Source organism: Polypterus senegalus, chromosome 16 (genome assembly GCF_016835505.1).
Source record: "Polypterus senegalus isolate Bchr_013 chromosome 16, ASM1683550v1, whole genome shotgun sequence".
NCBI lineage: Eukaryota > Metazoa > Chordata > Cladistia > Polypteriformes > Polypteridae > Polypterus > Polypterus senegalus.
The window spans coordinates 45,358,785-45,380,740 of record NC_053169.1 but is presented as its reverse complement, the minus strand read 5'-3'; the positions used below and the strand labels follow the sequence as shown (position 1 = coordinate 45,380,740).

Below are 21,956 nucleotides of genomic sequence, written 5' to 3'. Positions count from 1 at the left end.
TGTGTGTTAAATATTCCAGTACAGTTTCTAAATACCACCTGAATGGTGTCAGATCTGGTTCACACACTGTATGTCGTGTGCTAAGGTGCAACTTGGACATTCCTCTATTTGGTAGTTTAAGGGCTCAAAGGGTACACTGCTTTTAAGTAATCACAGAGTTCATTGTCATTCTTTGGGTAAATATGGTTGTGCTCTTACTTCACTCAGACCCCTCTACTTGCCACCCCTTGTACCCAATTTAGAATCTCTCATGGTACCAGTCTTGCTCCATATAAATTACTAGATACGACTATGCATTGGTGAGTTTTTAAATGTATCCTTCACTTTTACTATCATGCCTGCCTGTTAAAAATGATATTGTCAGCTTTTTAAAAACAATATACTACAGTGGTCCTGAAAAACAAATGAATCATTAATTGTGTTTTTTTCATCTTTATCTTAACAGCTGGAACAACATTTATTTTTAATAGAGGAGGTGGATTAATCACTTACACATGGCCCCCTAACGACCGACCAAGTACTCGCGCCGACAGGCTTGCAATAGGATTTAGCTGTGATTTGAAGGATGCTGTTTTGGTGCGAGTGGACAGTGCGCCCGGCCTTGGAGACTACCTACAGCTACATATTGTAAGTAGTTTGTATTCAGGCTTTGAATTATTTACTACAACTGTCAGAAATTCACACTAATATGGGTCTTAAGCTGTAACACTGGACATAATATAATTGCATGTATTAATAAAAAATCATAACTAATTATACAGTAAATGGAAAAGGTCTGCCAGTGTGTTGCATTAAAACACAGAAACATAAACTGTGTACTTATTAATGTTGTACCCATAGTCCTGGCATCCCCATGAATATAAAACAAAGTAGCAGAGTTTTGTCTGCCTTACTCATGAGATAACTGTGGCTGCTCATACTGTATGTGTGGGTAATAAGAAACTATAGTTATTCATTTGATCCCAAACTTTGGAATATAATGATAACATTAAATTAAAAAGTAAACATTTAAATAAGTCAATAAATAAAATAGACATGAATGATATTTGATTAGAGTATCCTAAGAATTTGTTTATATTTATATTAGTCTTTATTTATTAATACAAAAATACATTTCTTAGTTAATGTAAAAGTTTGCTTATTTTTCATATATTAGAAAATTAATTTGTTTTTCCCTCTAAATGGTTTTTTCTGTATATTGTTGTAGATTTTCTTTTTAACTTTACCTTTAATATATGGAAGAGCAGTTTATTTTAGTGTGTATTTTGGACATCAGTTTGGACTGAATATTCAAGATTAAAATTAAACTCAAGCTTGATGTTACTTTTCAATGCATCACCTGTAATATCTGGAACACTGTTTGCCAAGTGCTCTGCAGTAGTCTTAAATACTGTCTTCACAATTTGGAATTTGTAACAGTCACAATATTGTAAATATTGATAGATCTATCTATCTATCTATCTATCTATCTATCTATCTATCTATCTATCTATCTATCTGTCAACAAATATATGTAGGGTACTGTGACGGTGCTGGTCGTACCATTCATGGGTTCATTAATAAATTGGTTCAGATATATACATTGATTGAGAAACATTGGAGGTTAGGTTGCTTTGGTCAGATCTCTTCTGACATATACAGATCGATTTGGATATGTATATTGCTTTGAATACATCTGTTTAAAATAAAATCACCATAGAGAAAATAAAGCGGGAAACATCCGATCATGTGGAGAAAACAGAAACATTTTGATTGTTTGGATTTCGATTCAGTAATGGTTTACACAATACAGATTTTATAATTGAATTGCACTTAAAAATGAGAGATCTATCTACTGTGTATATAAAATCCAATGTCTGTCTGTCTATACCTGTCCGCTTTTCACGAGACAACTATTTAACGGATTGAGATCGGATTTCTTTCTATAATTTGCTTAAACATTCCAGTTAATTTTGTGATGTCTCTCATTGCGCTATGTATCATAGTTCACTTGAGGTACCGATTTATTTGCGTGAATCTGAGAGACACACAGTTGGCTGATGGGGGCAGGGGGGACTCTCCTCACTCATGCGCCAGCCTCAAGGCATATCCTACATCTGCTTAGCTAGCGAAAGAGAGCACCACTTAATGGATTTGGATCGCCTTTTTTTCTATAATTTGCTTGAACATACTAGTTGATTTTGCAACTTCTCTCATCACACTAAGAATCATAGTTCGCTTACAGGAGCGATATATGCGTCCTAATCTGAGACAGAGGTTGTGGGCCGAGGGGAGGGGGAAGTGTGACAAGAACCTGGCAGGCCCATCTGCACTGTTCTGTATCGCTACTACTTGGGTGGAGCCGCGATGGACGGCTAGCATATTTAATAAAAGGTATAACCAATTATGTCATATTCTCAATTAGAGAAAATAACAAATATGGCATATTACTGATCCAGAAGATATTGCAAAATAGTTAGCGCTTGGATGTTTCCTAACTGGTACATTTCCAAACTATTCAAAATGCCAAAATATGATATGAACAGCCATTTCAACCTTAGTCCAAAAGACATGGATATGAATGGTGACTACCAGAATGCGGAGAGGAGAAATGAGCAGTTCTGATTCCATTTGAAAATTAGGAAACTTTTATTGGGCTTGCAGAAAATAGAATGCTTTATAAATGAGAAACTGAAACATGACATTGGACTATTATTATGACAGTTCATACTACAGTATAGGCTACATCTTCTGTCCACTAATAGACAGGAGTATTACTCATGCATTTTCATTTTTTGCTCAGAATCCTGTATCTGTCTTACATAATTTTATGTTAAAAGAGTCACTTGCAGTTTATAAACTGTTTTTTAAAATACAAAATACTGAGTGCTAAAGAACAGTCTGCATGCTACACATGAGTAATCCTGATAGTCACTTAATAATTCCCCACAAATGAACTGATTCAACTTATACTTCTTATACTTTGACTATTTGATGAGCAGTTGGCATCTCCTAAGTGTTCTGATTTTGATTTTGTTAAGTATGTTTATTATGAAGCAGTAAGGTCAATACTTTCATCCTAATTTCTTTTATCATTATGAGTAGTGTGTTGAGTCAGTTTTCCATCTTCTTAGGCATGGCATGGAGAACCAGGATTAATTCTTCAAGGTATAACACCCAAAGCATTTTTATATCTACTTTGTCTTAGATGCTTTTAATTTTCAGAATGGGTCATCTCTTGCCAGATTGGCCAGTTTAAGTGATGCTTTAGCGTTATACCACATTCTTTTATTCAGTATGTTAATGAGAAAGGGAGAAACATTGAAGCAAAAAGGAAGACAAGCACACTAAAAGAGAAGCTGTGCACTTTTATTTTTACCTGACCTAAATGACTAAGGCATATATACAGTAAATCAGCTCACATTATGGAAGTAATTCTGTATCCTTCTTCTAACTGCATAGTCATATTTAATCATATCTCTATAATATAAAGTTCATATACAGTGTGTTACATTTAGAAAATATTCTGGTAAATATACTCATACTGTTTGTTATATTTGGCAATTCTAAAATTGTCCCTAATGTGTGCTTGGTGTGTGGGTGTGTTTGTGTGTGTCCTGTGGTGGGTTGGCACCCTGCCCAGGATTGGTTCCTGCCTTGTGCCCTGTGTTGGCTGGGATTGGCTCCAGCAGACCCCCGTGACCCTGTTTTCGGATTCAGCGGGTTAGATATTGGATGGATGGATGTTTGTTATATTAAAAATACTTTATCTGGACTTATAGTAAACTATTTTTCAAATAAATAGTACTCTACAATACTTAAAAAACAGTAATTAAAGTATTAAATAATAAGTATGGATGGAAATCTACATTTTGTATAAGAACATAGCCACCTCCTTATCTAACTAGACCTGTTAGTTTCAGTAGGTCCTACTGTACATCTGACTGTTACCTATAATCTAAGAGGAGTATCTTTAAAAGGCACTTCATAATGAAGCTCAGTGAGTCGAGAGTGAAATTCCAGTCATTCCATTTTAATTCATTAATAACACCCTATTAAAACCAATCTACATTCTCACTCCTATATGGATGAAAGTTGGTTCTGTAGCCACAGAGAAGATTTCATGACTGAATCTAAGTCTGAATTTAGAGATTCTATAAATAATGGTGATATAACAAATTCTTTCTCATTAACAGTCTAGGACCCCACACCTTTCAGCATAAGATCCAGCATTGTGCACTTACTTCCAATGTTGGGGGTAACACTTTAAAGTAACATGTACTACATAGTCATTTACTAAAGTAATGAGTAAACCAAATTAAATATTTATTTCATTAAAGAAAAAATAATCGAGCCCCTTAAAAAATGATATGTTACTGCATTACTATGGAAGCTTATTCCTATCACTCAAAAAAGAAATTATTGTGTTCTTTGCAAAAGTCTTACATTTTCTTTACAAACATGTTGCCTGCTAGTCAGTAATGCAGTGCACGTACTGTGTGTGTTCCAGTTGTGTAGTGACAGCCATTGAGGGAGAGGTTACATAAGCAATTAGCATAGCATGCAATCAAGTGAAATGTACTATGAAAAGTACAGAACAAAACTTATAGGTATAAATTTAATCCTGCATGTGCAGGACACATGAGGGGTACATTTAATCTGTCCAGTTTAGGGTCACAGAGAGCCAGTGATTATCGCAGCAGCACTTGGCATAAAGCAGACATGATGGTAGGTGCGCTGGTCCTTTGTATGGCACAGTCACACAACCAAGCAGAAAAGAGTGTTCTGCATGCAATCCAATAAAATAAACCGGACAGTTTAGTTTTAATGCAGTCATTTGCTAAAGATATGTTGAAATAGTGTGAGCTGGTGGTGCAGCAGGCAGTGTTCATACCGTTAACCATCGGGAGCTTGCATTGAGAATGGCAAAAGGGAATAGATGTTATTTACTTAACAGCACATGAAGGAATAACATATTTATAAAAGACAAGAAGTTGGCTGTGTTTCCGATCAGTTTCATAAAGGTTGATACAGTATGTGGGCTTTGGATTTAATAACAAATGCTGGTCAGTGAAATGTGAAGTTTTTCGTTTAAAAAGAGGAAAAAGTAATTCTGTAACTCTTTACATTTTCGAATAATTATAGTATGTAACATTACTTGCTGCTTGCATACTTTAAATCAGTGATGCTCAACCAATAGCATGTGGGCTAAATATAGCACATGAGCAAAATTTAATTGACCCATTATTTCATTTCATATCATTTTAGTTAAAGAGAAAAATGTATATACTTTAAAAGTTGATTTATACACATTACTTTAAAATTCCTTCTGGCTCTTTTTTCTCTATTAACCCATTTTCATTTTAATTGTTTACACTGTTATAGCAAGTGCTGTTATGCAGCTGCCAATTAAACTGGCTATGGTCTGTCATTTAGTATAAAAATATAATACCTAAAACCATTCCTGCCTTGCCAAAACAATACAAATATGCATTTGATGCTGCCAATAATGAACACCAAAGTTAATTGAAGTGAATGGAAAATTTTCTGAAAGCAATAACAAAGTAATAGGCTATAATTACATTTTTAAAAAGTACTGGTCCACCCCAGCTTTCTTTTATTTTGAGTGGATCAGGGTGAGTATCCCTGTTATAGGTTGTGATTTAGGAATTTGGAGGATGAATAGAATAATCCATAATTTGATGAGCAAGTTGCACTTAATGTGCAATTTTGTTTATAAAATCTAACTAGATAGATAGATAGATAAAACCAGTTTATTACATTTAGTATTATATCACTGTTTCTTTCAATTAGATTACCCTCAAATAATTCAAATAGAAAGACAAATAAGGCTTTCTACTGAGAACTTTCTGCCTTAAGGGATGATCTTGACCTCTCCAAACAAAATACAACAGAGAGGGCTTCACCAAGCAGTCACACGTGTATCACATGGTTTTTTTTGTTAGACTGTTGTCAAATCTCAGTTTTTCTCAATGACTTAGTTTCTGCCCTCAGCATGAACAACTAAAGGCAAATTGTGGCTATAGAAATAACGTTTTGGAAAGTAATATAGTGATGCCTTGTATCATTTTTCAAATACTTGATTTTTTCCAGCTCCTTTAGAATCATCTTCTTACCCAACACAGTATGGCAATAACAACAATAATTTAACAGCCATTAACTGAGCATGATTGGCAAAAATATCATTTTATTGACATCCATTCCAATCTTAATTTCACTTGTAGATTATTCAATTGTCACTTATCCTCAGCATATCTTTTTCAGAGAATTGTGGGCTGTTAGAGGGAGCAACCAAGCCACACACATAAATTTCACTGCAGAGTCTAAATCCCATGGTGCATTCAGACAGTTACATTAGTCAACTCTTGACAGTAGATTTTTAAGGCCAAAAATAGAGCTCATTGTTTCCTCCTAAATGTACACAGAGGAGATTACTTTTAGTCTTGGTGGAGACAAAGATGTGAACTACTTTCAGTTGCAAAGAAAGAATTTTGGATCAAAGCAACTGCAGACTCCATTCTCAAGCTGATTCTCACACTTTATAAATGCTTCATTTGATAGAGAGTCCTAGTCTAGCTGCATGCCTGATAAATGCTGTTTGCTCACACACTACTAGAAAACTCAAGCTGTATGATTAACGTTGAAAGCTGCATGGTATACTTTTCTTCTTTGCAACAGTGACTTGTTTTTAAGGGGCAATTTGTTCCCGGCATTGTCTTCTCAGGTTTCATAATTATAGATAGTGACAATTAATTCAAAAAAGGAAAGATAAAAGCAAGTTTATATCTGTGTGTGTGTGTGTGTGTGTGTTAGAGCAGATGCCCCATTCAGGGGCTAAATCACCTGTGTCTTGTACAGCATGATAGGCCTTGGCCTCCTGTTGCTCTAAAAAACTGAAGAAGTATGGGGTCTAAAGTGAATAAAGGGATTCTGACATCAGGTGCAACAAAAACTCCATTTGGAGGTTTAGAAAAACAAAAGCTACAAATCAGACTTCAGGTGAGGTGAGAATGAAAGCCGTCATCTAACAGGATTGTAAAATATTACTTCTGACTATGTTTTAGACTTTAAAACAAAAGGTTAACTGGCATCTCTCTTGAGCCATTGGACAGTTGTAGTACAAATCATTATCAAGACTTTCCACTTGATTGCCTCAGGCAGGGTCTGCTAGAAAAGTTGTAGCCAATAGAGCTGAAGATTAATTCATTACTGGGCCGGAAGCCATGACAGTTTTGTGCTCGTAATTTGTTCATTCGGATGGTGTTGCGATGCTGAGTTCTGTTTTCCACAACCCGTGGGGAGGAAAGCAAATGGAGTATGTCCTTTTTTTTACTGGGACACTTTCTTCGTGGTTGTAATTCTCTGCTGTTTAAGTGAGTTTTAGGATACTTATAGGTAGGGCAAAAAACACAAAAGCACTTGGAGTTAACGATAGCCTCATTTGTAGGAGAGCTGTACAGTTGGAAGTTATGTCTTTGAAATACACACGGTTTATAGTGGGTTCATCTATGAATACCATTTGCCTTATGAAGTTTGGATTTATTACATGAAAAACAATGTGGAGACAGTTATGATGCTTAGAATATAAATGAAACACATTGCAGATCTCATCTTTTCAGTAGAGTTTATAGGAAGTATAATATCATAGTAATATATTGTTTTTGATTTTTCCATAGATTATGTGTTGCACCTTGTGAGACAACATTTATTTATATAGCAGATTCTCATACAGAGTGTAGGTCAATGTAAAAGAGAAATTACAACTACAAAGATAAAAAAAAATAAAAATAAAACAACATTTAAATAAGTTAAAAATAAAAGCTTCATGAGTCTCTGACAGAAAGACAGGATTTAAATTTGATGGAGTAGTTTCACTAAGTGAATGGGCAAATGGACCTTGCTTAAATTTCCTTTTTTATTGCTTCATTAGATGAAGTGTGATGTGAGTGATGGGTAATTGAAATTTTTTAGAGTTATTGAAAACTATTGGTCATTCTTGAAATACTGAAGCTATAAAATGCATTTTTACTGAATATTTGCTATGCAAGATCTTACTTAAATTCTCTTCACATTAGTCTAATATAAAATAAATATACTTAGAAGAATGCAATAATATGAAACATTTTCTCAGACATTCCATGTTATTATTATTAGTCAGTCTTAGTTCTTTTCTCACTTAGAAAGTGTAACAATCAACAAAATTTAAAAATGATGGTGGAGAATGGCAAAATCGTTCTTTGAGTAACACATTTTAAGCAATGTGCTGTTTCATCTAGAAGATTAGCTTTGAGACACTGATGATTTGATGCTTATGTTGATGCAGGGCAAAGCTAATATTTTACAATTCTAGTCGTGCTTCCATCTATGCTCATTGTGTAAATCTGACCGGTACACTTTATTGATTTATTTTACTTCGTGGTTACTCTGTAAACCAAACATATTCTGTGTGCATGTTGATTGGAATGTGCTTAAAACCCAATTTTACTTTAGATAGATAGATAGATAGATAGATAGATAGATAGATAGATAGATAGATAGATAGATAGATAGATAGATAGATAGATAGATAGATAGATAGATCAGGGAGCTGACAGAAAGTTACATAAATCAAGATGACTGTAAAATGCTGCAAAGCATGTCACAACATAGGAAAATACTGACATGTATACGCTATAGACTGCAGGAAAGTGTAAAAATGGTCTGTGCTATATATAATCATTTGTAAATAGATTGTAAATTGTAAACCTGATGTTTGCACTTTGCATCAGCTGTTCATTCACTTGGTTTGAGGAGCTAGAGTATGCAAAAGAACTGTACTTAAATATCATGATGAAAGCCACCAAAATAAAGATAAGATACAGTTTGAAGGACACAGCTGCAAACTATAACACATTTGTATTTCTACCAATAGATTGTTCGGGCCTAACAATTATATAGTATATTATTGTTTAACGAATACTTTCTTTTTAGACAAAGAACAAAGCTGGTCTTAAATGCCTGCCATCTAATGTGAATGTGTCTACAAAGGTGGTGAAGGAGATGGTGAAAGAGGAACCTTGAAAACCAAAAAAAGTGAAAGACTTCTGCATGGCTTTAAACAGCTGGGTCTTATTATTAGACAAAGACTGAGTATTACTTAAATGATGGAAGGATATCTGTTTTTGAACCATTCTATGAAAAGAACATTTCAATAGATTATCAAGCCCTAAAATAACTAAAATATTGTAGCCAAAGCAGTTTGGCAGGAACTTCTGCCTTAGGGAGAAAAAGAAGCAGGACCACAGGATGATGATAATTAGGCTGTCCTGAAGTGACCCAAATTATGTAAGACTTTTGCAGAAAAATCTAAAAAAATATTTGTTTGTAGATGTTGTGATGCATTTTTATGTACAAGTTCTATTCCTTTACTGATTTCCCCAACTATTCAATTTTAGAGAATATAGTTTGCAGTTTCTCCTAAATGGAGCATATGCTTTGATGGGAAACCAAATTTATATAGACCAGAACAAAAAATGATAAATATGTCATGATAGAGTGGGACTCATCAGATTTCATTTATGGAAAGGAAAGAATGTAGAAAATTCTGCACAGAATTAGCACTGCAAGAATGTTTTTGAAAATACTTAATCGATAGAGAAGAATCTTGAATGATTACAACAAATGAACTCCGATATCAACATGCTTTAATTACACCAACTGGTAGAGTGTCGTGTGCTTTGTTCAATGCAATATAGCAGACTGACTAAAATTAACAGAACAATGCCTTGACATCCATCCATTATCCAACCCGCTATATCCTAACTACAGGATCACGGGGGTCCGCTGGAGCCAGTCCCAGCCAACATGGGGTGCAAGGCAGGAAACAAAGCCTGGGCAGGGCGCCAGCCCACCGCAGCGCACACACACATTCACACACCAAGCACACACTATGGACAATTTAGAATCGCCAATGCACGTAACCTGCATTTCATTGGACTATGGGAAATGCCTTGTCATTTAAGTGCATTTACATAACACATTTTAAGATATTTTAATTTAAACCAATCAACATAAAGATATATGATACATTCTAGTAACATCCCTTATACTGTCAAGTGCTATGTAAAGTCAAAAATTAGTTAAACGTATTAAAAGTCTTAAGTAAAAATTTGATTCATAGAAGTAAAGCTTCTTATATGTAAACTGTTATTAGGGAACAAAATATAAATTTAAATGTTATATATGACCTCATTTTCTAATTTAAATGTACTGGTACAAATGTCAGGATGTCCTAGTTAAACAGGCAGGTGGTTTCAAATGCATTTTCTCTTATAAAGAAGCATAAAGAAAAATCAAGTTACCATTTCCGGAAGCTTCAGGTTTTCTGCTGCTAATTTGAAGAGTTAGGTTCACAGAAGTGTTAAGAGAGACATTTGTTAGAAAAATAAAGCAAACCAGCAGAAGTTCAGATGGTTATCTATAATCATATTAAGTTATAGGAAAGAAATTGATAATGATATATTAAATAAAAGTAATTTTCCAAGCTGAAAGATTACAGTGTAAGGTACTTTTCTTATAATGTTGAGAATTTAATTGTATATTGCAGGAGATCATAATTCATATATCATATATCACAGTATATAATTATTAAGAGAAACAAGCTCTCATTATATACGCACAATATCCCAATTATTAACAGATTAGCATATGAGATGTTTAAAGAATTTCTCTATGTAAATTGGTAGCAGCATAAAACAGATACTAATTAGAAGAAAACGTTTTTTTTGTTTTCTTGTAAAAGAAGGACATTTCATTACAATTGGCCAATAACTACTGCCATACAAATAATTCCACTGCATAGTGCTGAAAAGGAAACAACAAGGTAGCAATGAAGATGACAAGAATGATCAAAGAAATGACACACACATAACCTTGATTGAGTAATACAACTAGGTTATTTTCACTAGGCATGAAAGAAGTTTGAACAAGGTCAACAATACGGGCAAGTGCATCGTAGACTGCTGTCGATTAACTTGAAATGTCTCCAACCCAGACCCTGTAGAATTTACAGGGCAATCTGACCAGACAGATTAAATTCAGGGATGGAGACAGACTTGAAGAATTTTAAGCAAATGAAGATTAAGAGGTGACATGATCGAGGTGTTTTCAATTATGAAAGGAATTAGTTAATTGGATCTCAGCTGTTACATTACAATAAATTCTGCAACAAGAACATTGGCACATGGCTGAAAGATTCCTGAGGACAGATTTTATACAAATGTTAGAAAGTTTTCTTCATGCAAAGAACCTGTATGGCTCATTTTAAGCATGTTTTAGTGTTTTTGTAAACCTACACGTCCATGGCTGACTGAGATATACTGTAGTAGCACTCTGCGCCAAGTGAAGTTATTATATTTGATATGACATGTGCATGTTCTTGCATGCTATTACCCCAAATGTAATCTAATGTAGCTGGCAAACATGATAGTAAATACGATAAAGCATGAATTTTAATAAAGAACATTAGAACAATCTAGAAGAGAACAGGCAATTCAGCCCAAAAAAGCTCACCAGTCCTATCCACCTAATTCTTCTAAATAACATTAAGTCGAGTTTTGAAAGTCCCTAAAGTCTTATTGTCTACCACGCTACTTGGTAGATTATTCCAAGTGTCTATGGTTCTCTGTGTAAAGAAAAACTTCTTAATGTTTGTGCAAAATTTACTGTTAACGAGTCTCCTACTGTGTTCCCATGTTCTTGATGAACTTATTTTAAAGTAGCAGTCTCGTACCACTGGACTAATTCCCTTCAGCATTTTAAACACTTTAATCATGTCACCTCTTTTTATTTTGCTTAAACTGAAAAGGTTTAGCTCTTTCAATCTTTCTTCATAATTCATCCCCTGTAGCCCTGGAATGAGCCTAGTTGCTCTTCTCTGGACCTTTTCTACCACCGTTATGTCCTTTTTGTACCTTGGAGACCAAAACTATACACAGTACTACCAGATGAGGCTTGACCAGTGTGTTATAAAGCTTGAGCAGAACCTCCTTGAACTTGTACTCCGCACATCAGGGTAATATATAACCTGACATTTTGTTTGCCTTCGTAATGGCTTCTGAACATTGTCAGGAAGTCAATAGCTTAGAGTCCACTATGACTCTATTATCCTTCTCATAAGGTGTATTCTCGATTTTCAGACCACCCATTGTGTATTCATACCTAACATTTTTACTTAATACTTTACATTTACTCACCTTAAATTTCATCTGCGCACAAATCTCCCTAAGACTGTATGCTGTTCAAGTCCTTCTTTCTTTGGTATCATCTGCAAATTTAACCAGCTTGTTACTTATATTCCTACTGTAACAAAACAAGACTCCATACATGATAAAGGTTTGGGGCAGCCACCCATATAATATTTTTCTGGCTGCAAAAAAAAAAAATTGTCAAGACCAGAATAGTTTACAAGACTGAGTCCACAACAGAACTGAAAACCACAGGAGAGGAAAGAGGCTTTATAGGGAGTCTGGGGGAAGTGATGTCGTCCTCGGGGCCAGAAGTGATGTCATCCTCGTGCCCGGGACTGGAAGTGACGTGCTCTGAGCTGAGGCACCAGCTACTGCAGGAGACTTTAAAAAAGAGTCAGTGCACCCCGCCTCCCCCATGGCGGACGTGTTAAGTTTTCTTTCAGCCTTTCAGCCACCTTCTATTCGCACATGTATGACACTATCCAAATCATTTATATATATTAAAAATAGCAGCAGCCCTAGCACTGACCTCTGGGGAAAATCACTCTTAACATCACCCAATTCTATTAAGGTTCCTTGCACTGTAACTTCCTGCTTCTTGTGTCTCAGCCAATTCTGCACCCATCTAAATAAAACTTCACCCTGAACTCCCACTTCTTTTGTTATTGTTTGCAAGGTGTAGCGCAGTGGTAGTGCCGCTGCAGTGGAAGGTGGTGAAGTGATAGTGCTGCTGCCTCGTAGTAAGAAGACTAGGGTTTGCATCCCAAGTCTTCCCTGCGTAGAGTTTGCATGTTCTCCTTGTGTTTGCGAGGGTTTCCTCCCACAGTTCAATGACAAGCAGGTTAGGTGAATTGATGATGCTAAATTGGCCCCAGTGTGTAGTTGCTGGGTGTATGTGTGTCTGTGTTTGTCCTGCCATGGGATGGCGCCCTGTTCTGGGTTTGCTCCTGCCCTGCACCCTAGGCTACCTGGGATAGGCTCCAGCAGATCCCCATGGCCATGTTCAGGACTAAGCTGGTTTGAAAATGACTGACTGACAATAGGTTGAAAGACATTCTTGTGCATTCCACCCATGGCTTTATCCAATCCCAGTTCCTTGCACACACACGCATACTATTTCTCCCTTCAAAAACAACAGTTCCTTGAAACAAAGATGAAGAGACTTGGTGGGGTTGAAAAAATGCTATAAGATCTGATCGTACAGTTGCAGGGTCCAGAAAATAAGCTTCTGGGCATTCAAGATCAGACCTTTGGGATGTCCAGAATTTGTGATATACTATACAGAAAATAGCAGATAGACAGCTCATTTGAAATGAGTACATTTGCAGGGAACAGATGATATAGCCTAAGCCAACACTAGAAGACAGCTGTTGTGAAGTGTTGATATGCAAGTTCACTTAGTGAATTAGTACCATGTAGCAGTTAGAATACTGTACATGAAGCAATTCATGGATTACTGACAAGATTCAACAGAGCAGATAATGCACTGAGCCAGAATAATGAACAAAAGCATTGCCATAATATCCGTACATAATGAGGATGCCACATACATATATTTATAAGGGCATTGTTACTGAATGGAACATATAGAGACCCAGAAGCAAACCTCATAGAAAGCCCATCCTCAACAATGTGCATTTCATTCTGGCAGTGAAACAACGTTGGTCACAGAAGCAGCCAACATTGAATCTCATAAGAAAAAAATTGAAGGGATGAAAGGAGGAGGAGGAGGGTGTAACAGGAGGTGGGGTAAAGGTCAACAATGGTTTAAGTGGAGAAAGCACAGACAGAAGGCAAAGGAGCAAAATGGCAGTTTAAGTTAGAATTTTAAAAGGGCGTTTCTCAGTCCTGCGAGATTTGGACATGATGTTGAAGGAATTTAAAGTAAGTTTAAGTCTTGGAGGATGTGGAAGAAAGGGACCAAGATGATTGATTTTTGAAATTGAAACAGAGGAGACCATAGCCATACAATCAAGCAAAAAGCAGACCATAGTTGGTAAGCAAAGAATGGTAGCCCAGAGAAGTCAACAGAATGCAAGGGAGCAAGAAAATTGTAAATAAAGAGGTAGTAGTAGGATATTAAGAGGCAACAACAGGAGGAAGAATGAGTTTTGGGCTAAAATAATATGTGGGTGAACATAATTAAGCTGTTAAACTGCCAGATTTCTCCAAGTAAAGTATTTTAAGCAGTTGGAGAAGGTTTTGGAATTGATTAAAACCAAAAAGAGATGACCACCTAAGGAGATGAAGGTGCAAGCTTATGAAGCTGAGAAAAACAAGAGCATGAAGGACTAGTTGAAATAATAGCTGCTTTGAACAAGAAGCAGGCAAGTGAGCAGAGCAGTAAAAGTAGAGGAAATGAAGACAGGTGATCTGTCTTTGACGGAAAAGTGCCATGAACAGGCCGAGATGAGCCTTCTGTGCATATCATGCTCACCTAGTGGACTACCTACAGTCAATGTTTTCTTGTTAAAAATATTTAAAAATTTTCACTGTTACCATTATAATTCTTTTCAAAGAGTTAAAATTTCACTGGAGCTCAGTTTTGACCCTGCTATCTTTAAAATGCCTGGATAACTGACACTCAAATTAATGGTAGTGTTGACGATTTCTTATAATGGAGAGCTGCCCGTGAGGCAAAGGATGAAACTTTTGGCATTAAAAATATTTTACCCAAAAAAAAATGATTTCAAGACAAGAATAGAAATCCGAGAAGCCATTTTCATTCATCTTTTATACAAATCCATCTGCATAATTTTTTCCACCCCAGGAAATCAATATTCTAAATATGTCATCATTAATAAAAATAAAATGTACTGTACCAAGAAGCACTTTTATTAACATGGGGTATAAAAGTAAAAAAGACAAAACCTGATATGACAAAATTAATGTGAAATCTACACACTTACATTATCGGAAATTCTACTAGAAAGGAATTTTTTCCACATCAGCGGCTGGTATTACTTACAAGCGTGGAAAAAGATGATGGAGACAAATAGAGTACCAATATGTACAAATATTTTCATGGCAGAAATCAATGAGACAGAGAGAGGGGATGTAGAAATTGAGCTTGTGGATGATATATATATTAATGATTTCACTTGGAAATCTCTTGGAGACCACAAAATTAAAAGAAGAAATAAAATCAAACAGGGTCAATGCAAGTACCAGGAATTTTTGCCCAGGAAGCAAGGAAATATTTGTTTGACAAACGAATAACACACATTGCTTAAAATAACAATGTTTTGGCATGTTAATCTGCTTCATCTCCATATCTGCTAGTTTTAGACAAATAAACAAGCAATGTGCCACAGTTGTTGAAATCGAATATAAAGTAGAGTACAGCCAAAAAGTCCTCCCCTGCACTGCTTCAGTATGGCTCTGCACAAAACAAGCCAAGTAACACCTTCAACAAAGCAAAACAGTAGGGGAGGAAGAGGAGAATAAGAAAGGAAGAATGTTATACATCTAAAGCGTCAGGAAGTGAGGAGAAAGGAACAACAGGGTGAATCCAAAACTTTTTGTAGACAATTTATGCTCTGAAATATATCAGCTATTCAATCCAAGTTCTGTATATTCACACAAACTGCAGGTGACATTTTCTATATAAAAATGTACATTTGCTCTCATTTATAGTACTAATTATTATCAATTACAAATCTCATTATAGAAATGTGACCACAGTAGAAAACCTGCTTCTTCTCTGAATTGACTGTTTTAAACTACAATAAAAAGAAAAATATGTATAAATTGCAAACATATTACAACCACTGTAGTGCTCATTGAGTGTGTAGAAAACTCATTACCTGGCTTGCCTCTGTAATACCACAAAGGGATCCATCGCTTGTCTTTTTTTCCCTGCAGGCCTTAGTTAAGTCTGCATTGTCATCTGAAAACCATCAATTTAGCTTGCCATTTTATTGTCAGTTCTAAACACTGTTTGTCTGCATTGCACCAGTCAAGGTGTTATTTGAATAATGACTCTCTCTTCCCACTAGAAAGGTATCCAATCTCTACATTTATTTCTGCGTTCAAGGAACGGGTACTGAATTTGTAATGAAGGTAATGATGTTAGAAGAGGCTACCGGACGGGATGGTTTATGTTGGTAACCCTCAGTTTTAAACATTTATGTCCAATACATTTCATGTGAAAGTGGTCAAAGGTCTTATGTATTCTGTGATGGATGACAATACTGGCAGCATTTGATCCAAAAGTGGCGAGACAGGCAGTTGGGGAAGTAGGGGTTATCTTCATGTGACCCTTTCAGTTGCCTTCAAGACAGCACCACAGTTTAACTGAAACATTTGCTTAAATGTTACAGTAATCAATGATTGTATTTATTATCCATCCATCCATCCATCCATTATCCAACCCACTATATCCTAAGTACAGAGTCATGGGGTGTATTTATTATATTGCTTTTTATTAAAAAAAATGTTGAAAGCTTGGGCTGAAACTTCCAGAATATAGTTTGATTGTATTTTTAGTGTTTGTGGTATTGCATATCTGATCTTTAGTCATCTGTATACCTTCATTAGCAAAATAAGCCATCTTTAGGCTATATGACTTTACATGACTTTACATGACTTTTTCTCAATTGTAGACGTCATTCACATAATCTTAGCAGTTGCAGAGACAGTTGCAGCATGTACCCATGATCTCATGTCATGTAGTTTGCCATATGTAGTAACCCTGTTCGACCGGTTTTGCGATCACCCAGACAAAATCAAACAGGTGGGGTGGTGTGTATTTGAGAGCTGACAACCAATGAGCAGATGCCCGGCAGTACAATTTACATAATGCAGAGGCAAGGATTACGGAGCACACATTTTTTAAACTTGACAAGGAGAAGATAGAATCGTCTTTCTGATGGCGTGTGTTTTACAAACCATGATAGAAAGGAAATGAAGATAAAAAAAAGACCGAGGTTGTGCCTGGACTTGCAGTACCTGTAAGACCTTCACATGGGCACCGGTTCAGTCAAGCAGCAAGTCTGGGGCAAGTTTGGCAAGTTTGTGATAAATTGGAAATCTAAAGCTGCCACCCTGTGGTCTGATTTGACATACCCTTTGATATCTACAGTAGCTGTGTAATGTGTCATCGTCTTTAGGGTTTGGTTTCGGCTTTTCATTGTGGTTCTCCTAATAGTCACTATGCCACCTAAAGTTCACAATGGGTAAAGATTCTGGAACACGGGCTTAATATCTCATACTGTTCGTATCTGTTTTAGTAAAATACCACAAGGATGTTAATATTATTATGGTTTTGTATAGCTGGAGCAACTGTGTGAATGAAAGAGGAATGTAATTTTTGACTTTAGTCATTGCAATCTGGTCAATTCATTTTTGGTCAATAGATATTTTTTGATTTACTTATATCGATCATAATATTACAAGCAACTTAACCATTTGATTTAACGTCAAACCATAAGGAAAACTTTGATGCAGTTGCACTGTATGTTTTTTCCGATAAATTAGCATTAAACTGTCATTTATAATGAGATCATGGTGCTTTCCTTTTTCATTTCACTACTGAGGGTAACTAACTTAGCCTAAACCAAGATGGAGGAGGTGCACCAAAAATTTTACCAGCATTACATGAAATGCCTAGATAATATGTGAAAGAAAGCTGATTTCGTACCTTACCAGAAGCCTGACAGGCACTTTATGAAGTGTGTAGGCTGCGTGTGAAAGGCACATTCTATCACGCATTACCATTGGCTTTTTGGCATAGATTACATTTCACACTTTTCCAGTACAATTTACTGGACCCTTGATGTAGTGCTTTAGCAGATATCTAGTAGAATGAAAACACGGCTGGCATATGACTAAGTGGGCTGCCCATTATCAAAGTAGGCTTTTGCTTGGCCTTACCTTGTATTTATAGAGCCTCTCACAATCTGTTCTGAAATATTAGTGGGGTTCTAAATGTATCGCTGAAAACCTTTTTTTATCTATCCTCTATTCTTCAATTAGACATTCATTAGTTACCATCTGTGGCTTGGTTTGCACATTCTTAGAATTGTTGCAAAAAACAGTTGTAAAGTGTGACTTTTCTGTTATTTTGAACACGTCATTTAAAAGATTTTTTTTTTTTACTTGGCAGTGGCCGTCTGATGTTCTTACTTTGTAACGGCTTGGCTTGCCTTCAGAGTCTAAAACCAAATGTTGTCAAGTGGAAAACGAGTACCCAGAAATTAGCATGAACTCCAAATGCTTAAAATTGCTATATTTTTAAAAATAAATTATCATGGAATGCCTTATTTCTTCTTCTATCCACTGCCTCCACTGTTTTGATGTTAGTTTCCAAATTTGTATAAAAAGCATTGAATTAATTAAACAAAGCAATAAACAATTAAATATTTACTCTATGCTGTTCATAATTCAAGTTAAAAATACTGTATGCAATCTGAGAATATGAGAAGATACTTTTTTATTTATTTTTATGAATGAAGATACTTTTTTATTTATTTTTATCAATGTGTTAGTGTATGAATCTTAGATTGATTTGCAATACCTGATCTCAGATAGAATCTGGTGAAACATTGAACTTACATCTAATAACAGACAGAAAGAAATAAAGCAAAACAAATGGAGACAAGACTGCTTAAGGTAAGCCGGTGTGCATATTTACACAAAAATGGCTGCAGGATACATAGCAAACATTAATCATAAAATAACTTGTATTGATATTTATAGCACCTTTTATACACTTTTGAAGCTAATAAAAATAAAATAATAAAAATGATGGTATATACTATTTAAAACTGGAAAAAATCAAATTCACACTTAGAAGATCTGTACATAACATTTTCAAAACCTGGCAGGATCTAATCAATAATATTTTAGAATAAACATTTAAATTGAGGAAGCAGGTTCTCTCTTGTCTTTTACTCCATTTATCCTTATTTAGTTATTATTTTCTCTATTTACTTATTTTTACTAGCTTGAGGTTTTACTCTGCTGGCCTAGCTTTCTTTCTCAGGGGTGGGGGTTGATTTTTTTCGAACCTATTTTTGTTATTTATTTGTATGGAATGTTATTTGATTTTAATTAAATCAATAAAATCAAAAAAATAAAATAATAATAATTGTGAAAAATAAGTTTAGACCAGAATTAGACCAAGCTAATGATTTGAGATATGATGCCATAGCCTTTATGGGCTTGTTTGTTCAGCAATCACACACTGAAATAGTAAGCAGTGTAGCACAGTTCTAAGTCAGTCTGAAGTCGAGTTAGTATGTAGATAACTGAACTAAAAATGTTTAACATTAAGGTAAGGGAAAGTTGGAATTTCTAGAATAACTTGAGAGTTGATACCAGAAGTTCTTGTCTTGAAATGCTGTTGCAAAATGGGCTACATTTATTGTAATCAAAGTTCTAATATGACACTTACTCATAAATGAGGTGGCTGCCATGGTGCCTGCAACTAAACACCGCAAAAATTAAAAATGAAAATTTTTAATTTATGAAGAACAGTTACCGGTCTTCAAAATCAAACCTGATTGTGTTTTCACAAGCCTAGTGGAGATCAATCAAGGTAGAAAGTCAAAATCTAACATTGAATAACAAAACAGCATTTGTAAAGAGTATGTACTACAGTGCCTATGAATGTATTCAACACCCCTGGAAAATCTCTTTTCATTTTCACATTAGTTTTTTTCTGTTGATCTGTACCAAGAAAGGCCTATTAAATCTACCCCTGATTCAATGTCGCATAACAATAAAATGTGAAAATCTCCAACGGTATGAATACCTTTTATAGGTGCTGTATACTCATGGCTGTGAGTATTCTCTGGTCATTAATTATTCAATGTGATTAGTAATAAGATCAGCCTTGGTGAAATGTTATTAGTTTATGAATTGTTGAACCATACTGTATTAACTTTTTGTAATTCACTGCTGTTGTAATGGTAATTAAATTCTATAGACAATTTTAAGCCCATAACTACATGGCACTTCGGTAACTTGAGCTGCCATATAATGTAGAACTGTACTTTCCACATTTACAGGAAAGAATTCCCTGCTATCTTCCATAAAATGGCTTTTAAAATTCAAGTATAGTTTTCATGCATAAATATTAATGTGGTTTCTCTTTCCTTACCATTTATTCACCTTCCTTCAGTTGTAAAGGCTGACATTTTCCTTTGCTCCTGTGAATTCCACAGTGGGATCAGGAGAGAAATAATGAGTCAGTGACCCTAAATCTACAGCACATTGGTACCCACGTACATTTCACTCTTCTCCCCATGTCCTTTTTCTGATGCCTGTTTTGTGACCCTTTAGTACCTGAGAGGCCTTCATTTATTTACAGGAGTGCAAACTGAAGACTGTCAATTTTTCTATTAGAAAGCAGGAGAGGTAATCCGCAGAACTGCAGCCAGACAACAAACTGTGTTGGCTATCAAACTGAAAGATGAAATCTCACCTGACAAGTGGCAGAACCCTGCCAGTTGGGAACCACAAAACCAGATGCCTCCAGCAGCAGTGTTGCCTGGTATTTGATTTGCCCTTCATCTCTGCCCAATGCTTATTTTCTACATTATGTAATTATATAAAGGCCTCCTAATTTTGTTTTAACAGAAATTAGCAACTTGAATCATATTAGTGATATACAAAATCATTGTTGTTTTATTACCTGAATAGTCAATAAAAAGGAAAGAAAGTGGTGACTTGTCTCACACATAAAGAGACCAAATAAATCCTTCAGATTTAAAGTACTGGAAAACAGGATTAAATGGGTAAAAGCAACTATACCATAAAAGAATAAACTCACCCTAACAAGTTAACAAAAGGTAGAAACAGGTACACAAAGCTTTCATTTGCAGCCATGTATTCACCACTGATTTGTCGAGACATGGCATCAAAAACCTGCCGTCACTGTGAATTTCCAATATCGAATTTCCTCTGGCCCAGTGTAAAGGAACCAGCATACTATGCAGGCAGATTCAGCCAAATGATATGCCATCACTCTGTCAGGGCCAATGTTTTAGTCCTGCAGCTCTGGGCCTAGTTAAAAGTTATTTGCTCAGAGTCTGCAGTGTGTGCTTAAAATTGGCCTCCAGGTAAAAGCTAGGGCACCAATGGAAAAGTGCACAATGTTGAATATTTTCTGTTACTTTAGCCCTTAACACAAGTTTACTTTGATTTATTTTTAGCAATTTGCATAGAAACAGGGTATCTATTGTTTGCAAAGTTTTATTTTAAATTAAATTTGCTTCAGCTTATTCATTATTTGGTTTTTATTGTTTATTGTTTAATGCACATACAGTATGTAGTTAATATCCAATATGTTTCCAGAGGAGCAATTAGGTGCCTTTTTATTATATTATAATTTCATTCTTTATTTTGTAAAATGGGAATTAAAAGGACAAGGCGTTTGTGTGTGTGTGTGTGTGTGTGTTTATTTTGTTTTTATTTTCTTTAAGTAATAAACACTTAATTACTTTTATAATTAACATTTTTACTTAAATAAAATTATTGTACTGCTTTGTTTCATCTTTTAAATCAATTATTTAATAAGCCCATTTTAAAAAAAAATAAGTGTTTGTAAAAAATAATATAACTGGAGAAAGTAATATTATGGTAGTAGTAATAATATTGTCGCATATACAGAGTACAGTGAAATTATTAATGTGGAACCAACACATCACAACTCTCCGGTGTAATGATAAACTTCACTTCAGGGAATACAAATTGCAATCATCGTACCTGATGATTGGCTGTGCT

At 35.3% G+C, this 21,956-nt stretch overlaps 1 protein-coding gene across 27 annotated transcripts in view; it reads left to right on the top strand.

The window, feature by feature from the left end:
- nrxn1a (neurexin 1a) overlaps positions 1-21,956 on the top strand; it is a 1,096,290-nt gene that overhangs the window by 778,796 nt on the left and 295,538 nt on the right. For all 27 annotated transcript variants that reach the window (XM_039738493.1, XM_039738492.1, XM_039738491.1 and 24 more), the window contains one exon: positions 446-627. In XM_039738493.1, coding sequence (XP_039594427.1) covers positions 446-627 — 182 coding nt within the window. The remainder of the gene's footprint in view (positions 1-445; positions 628-21,956) is intronic.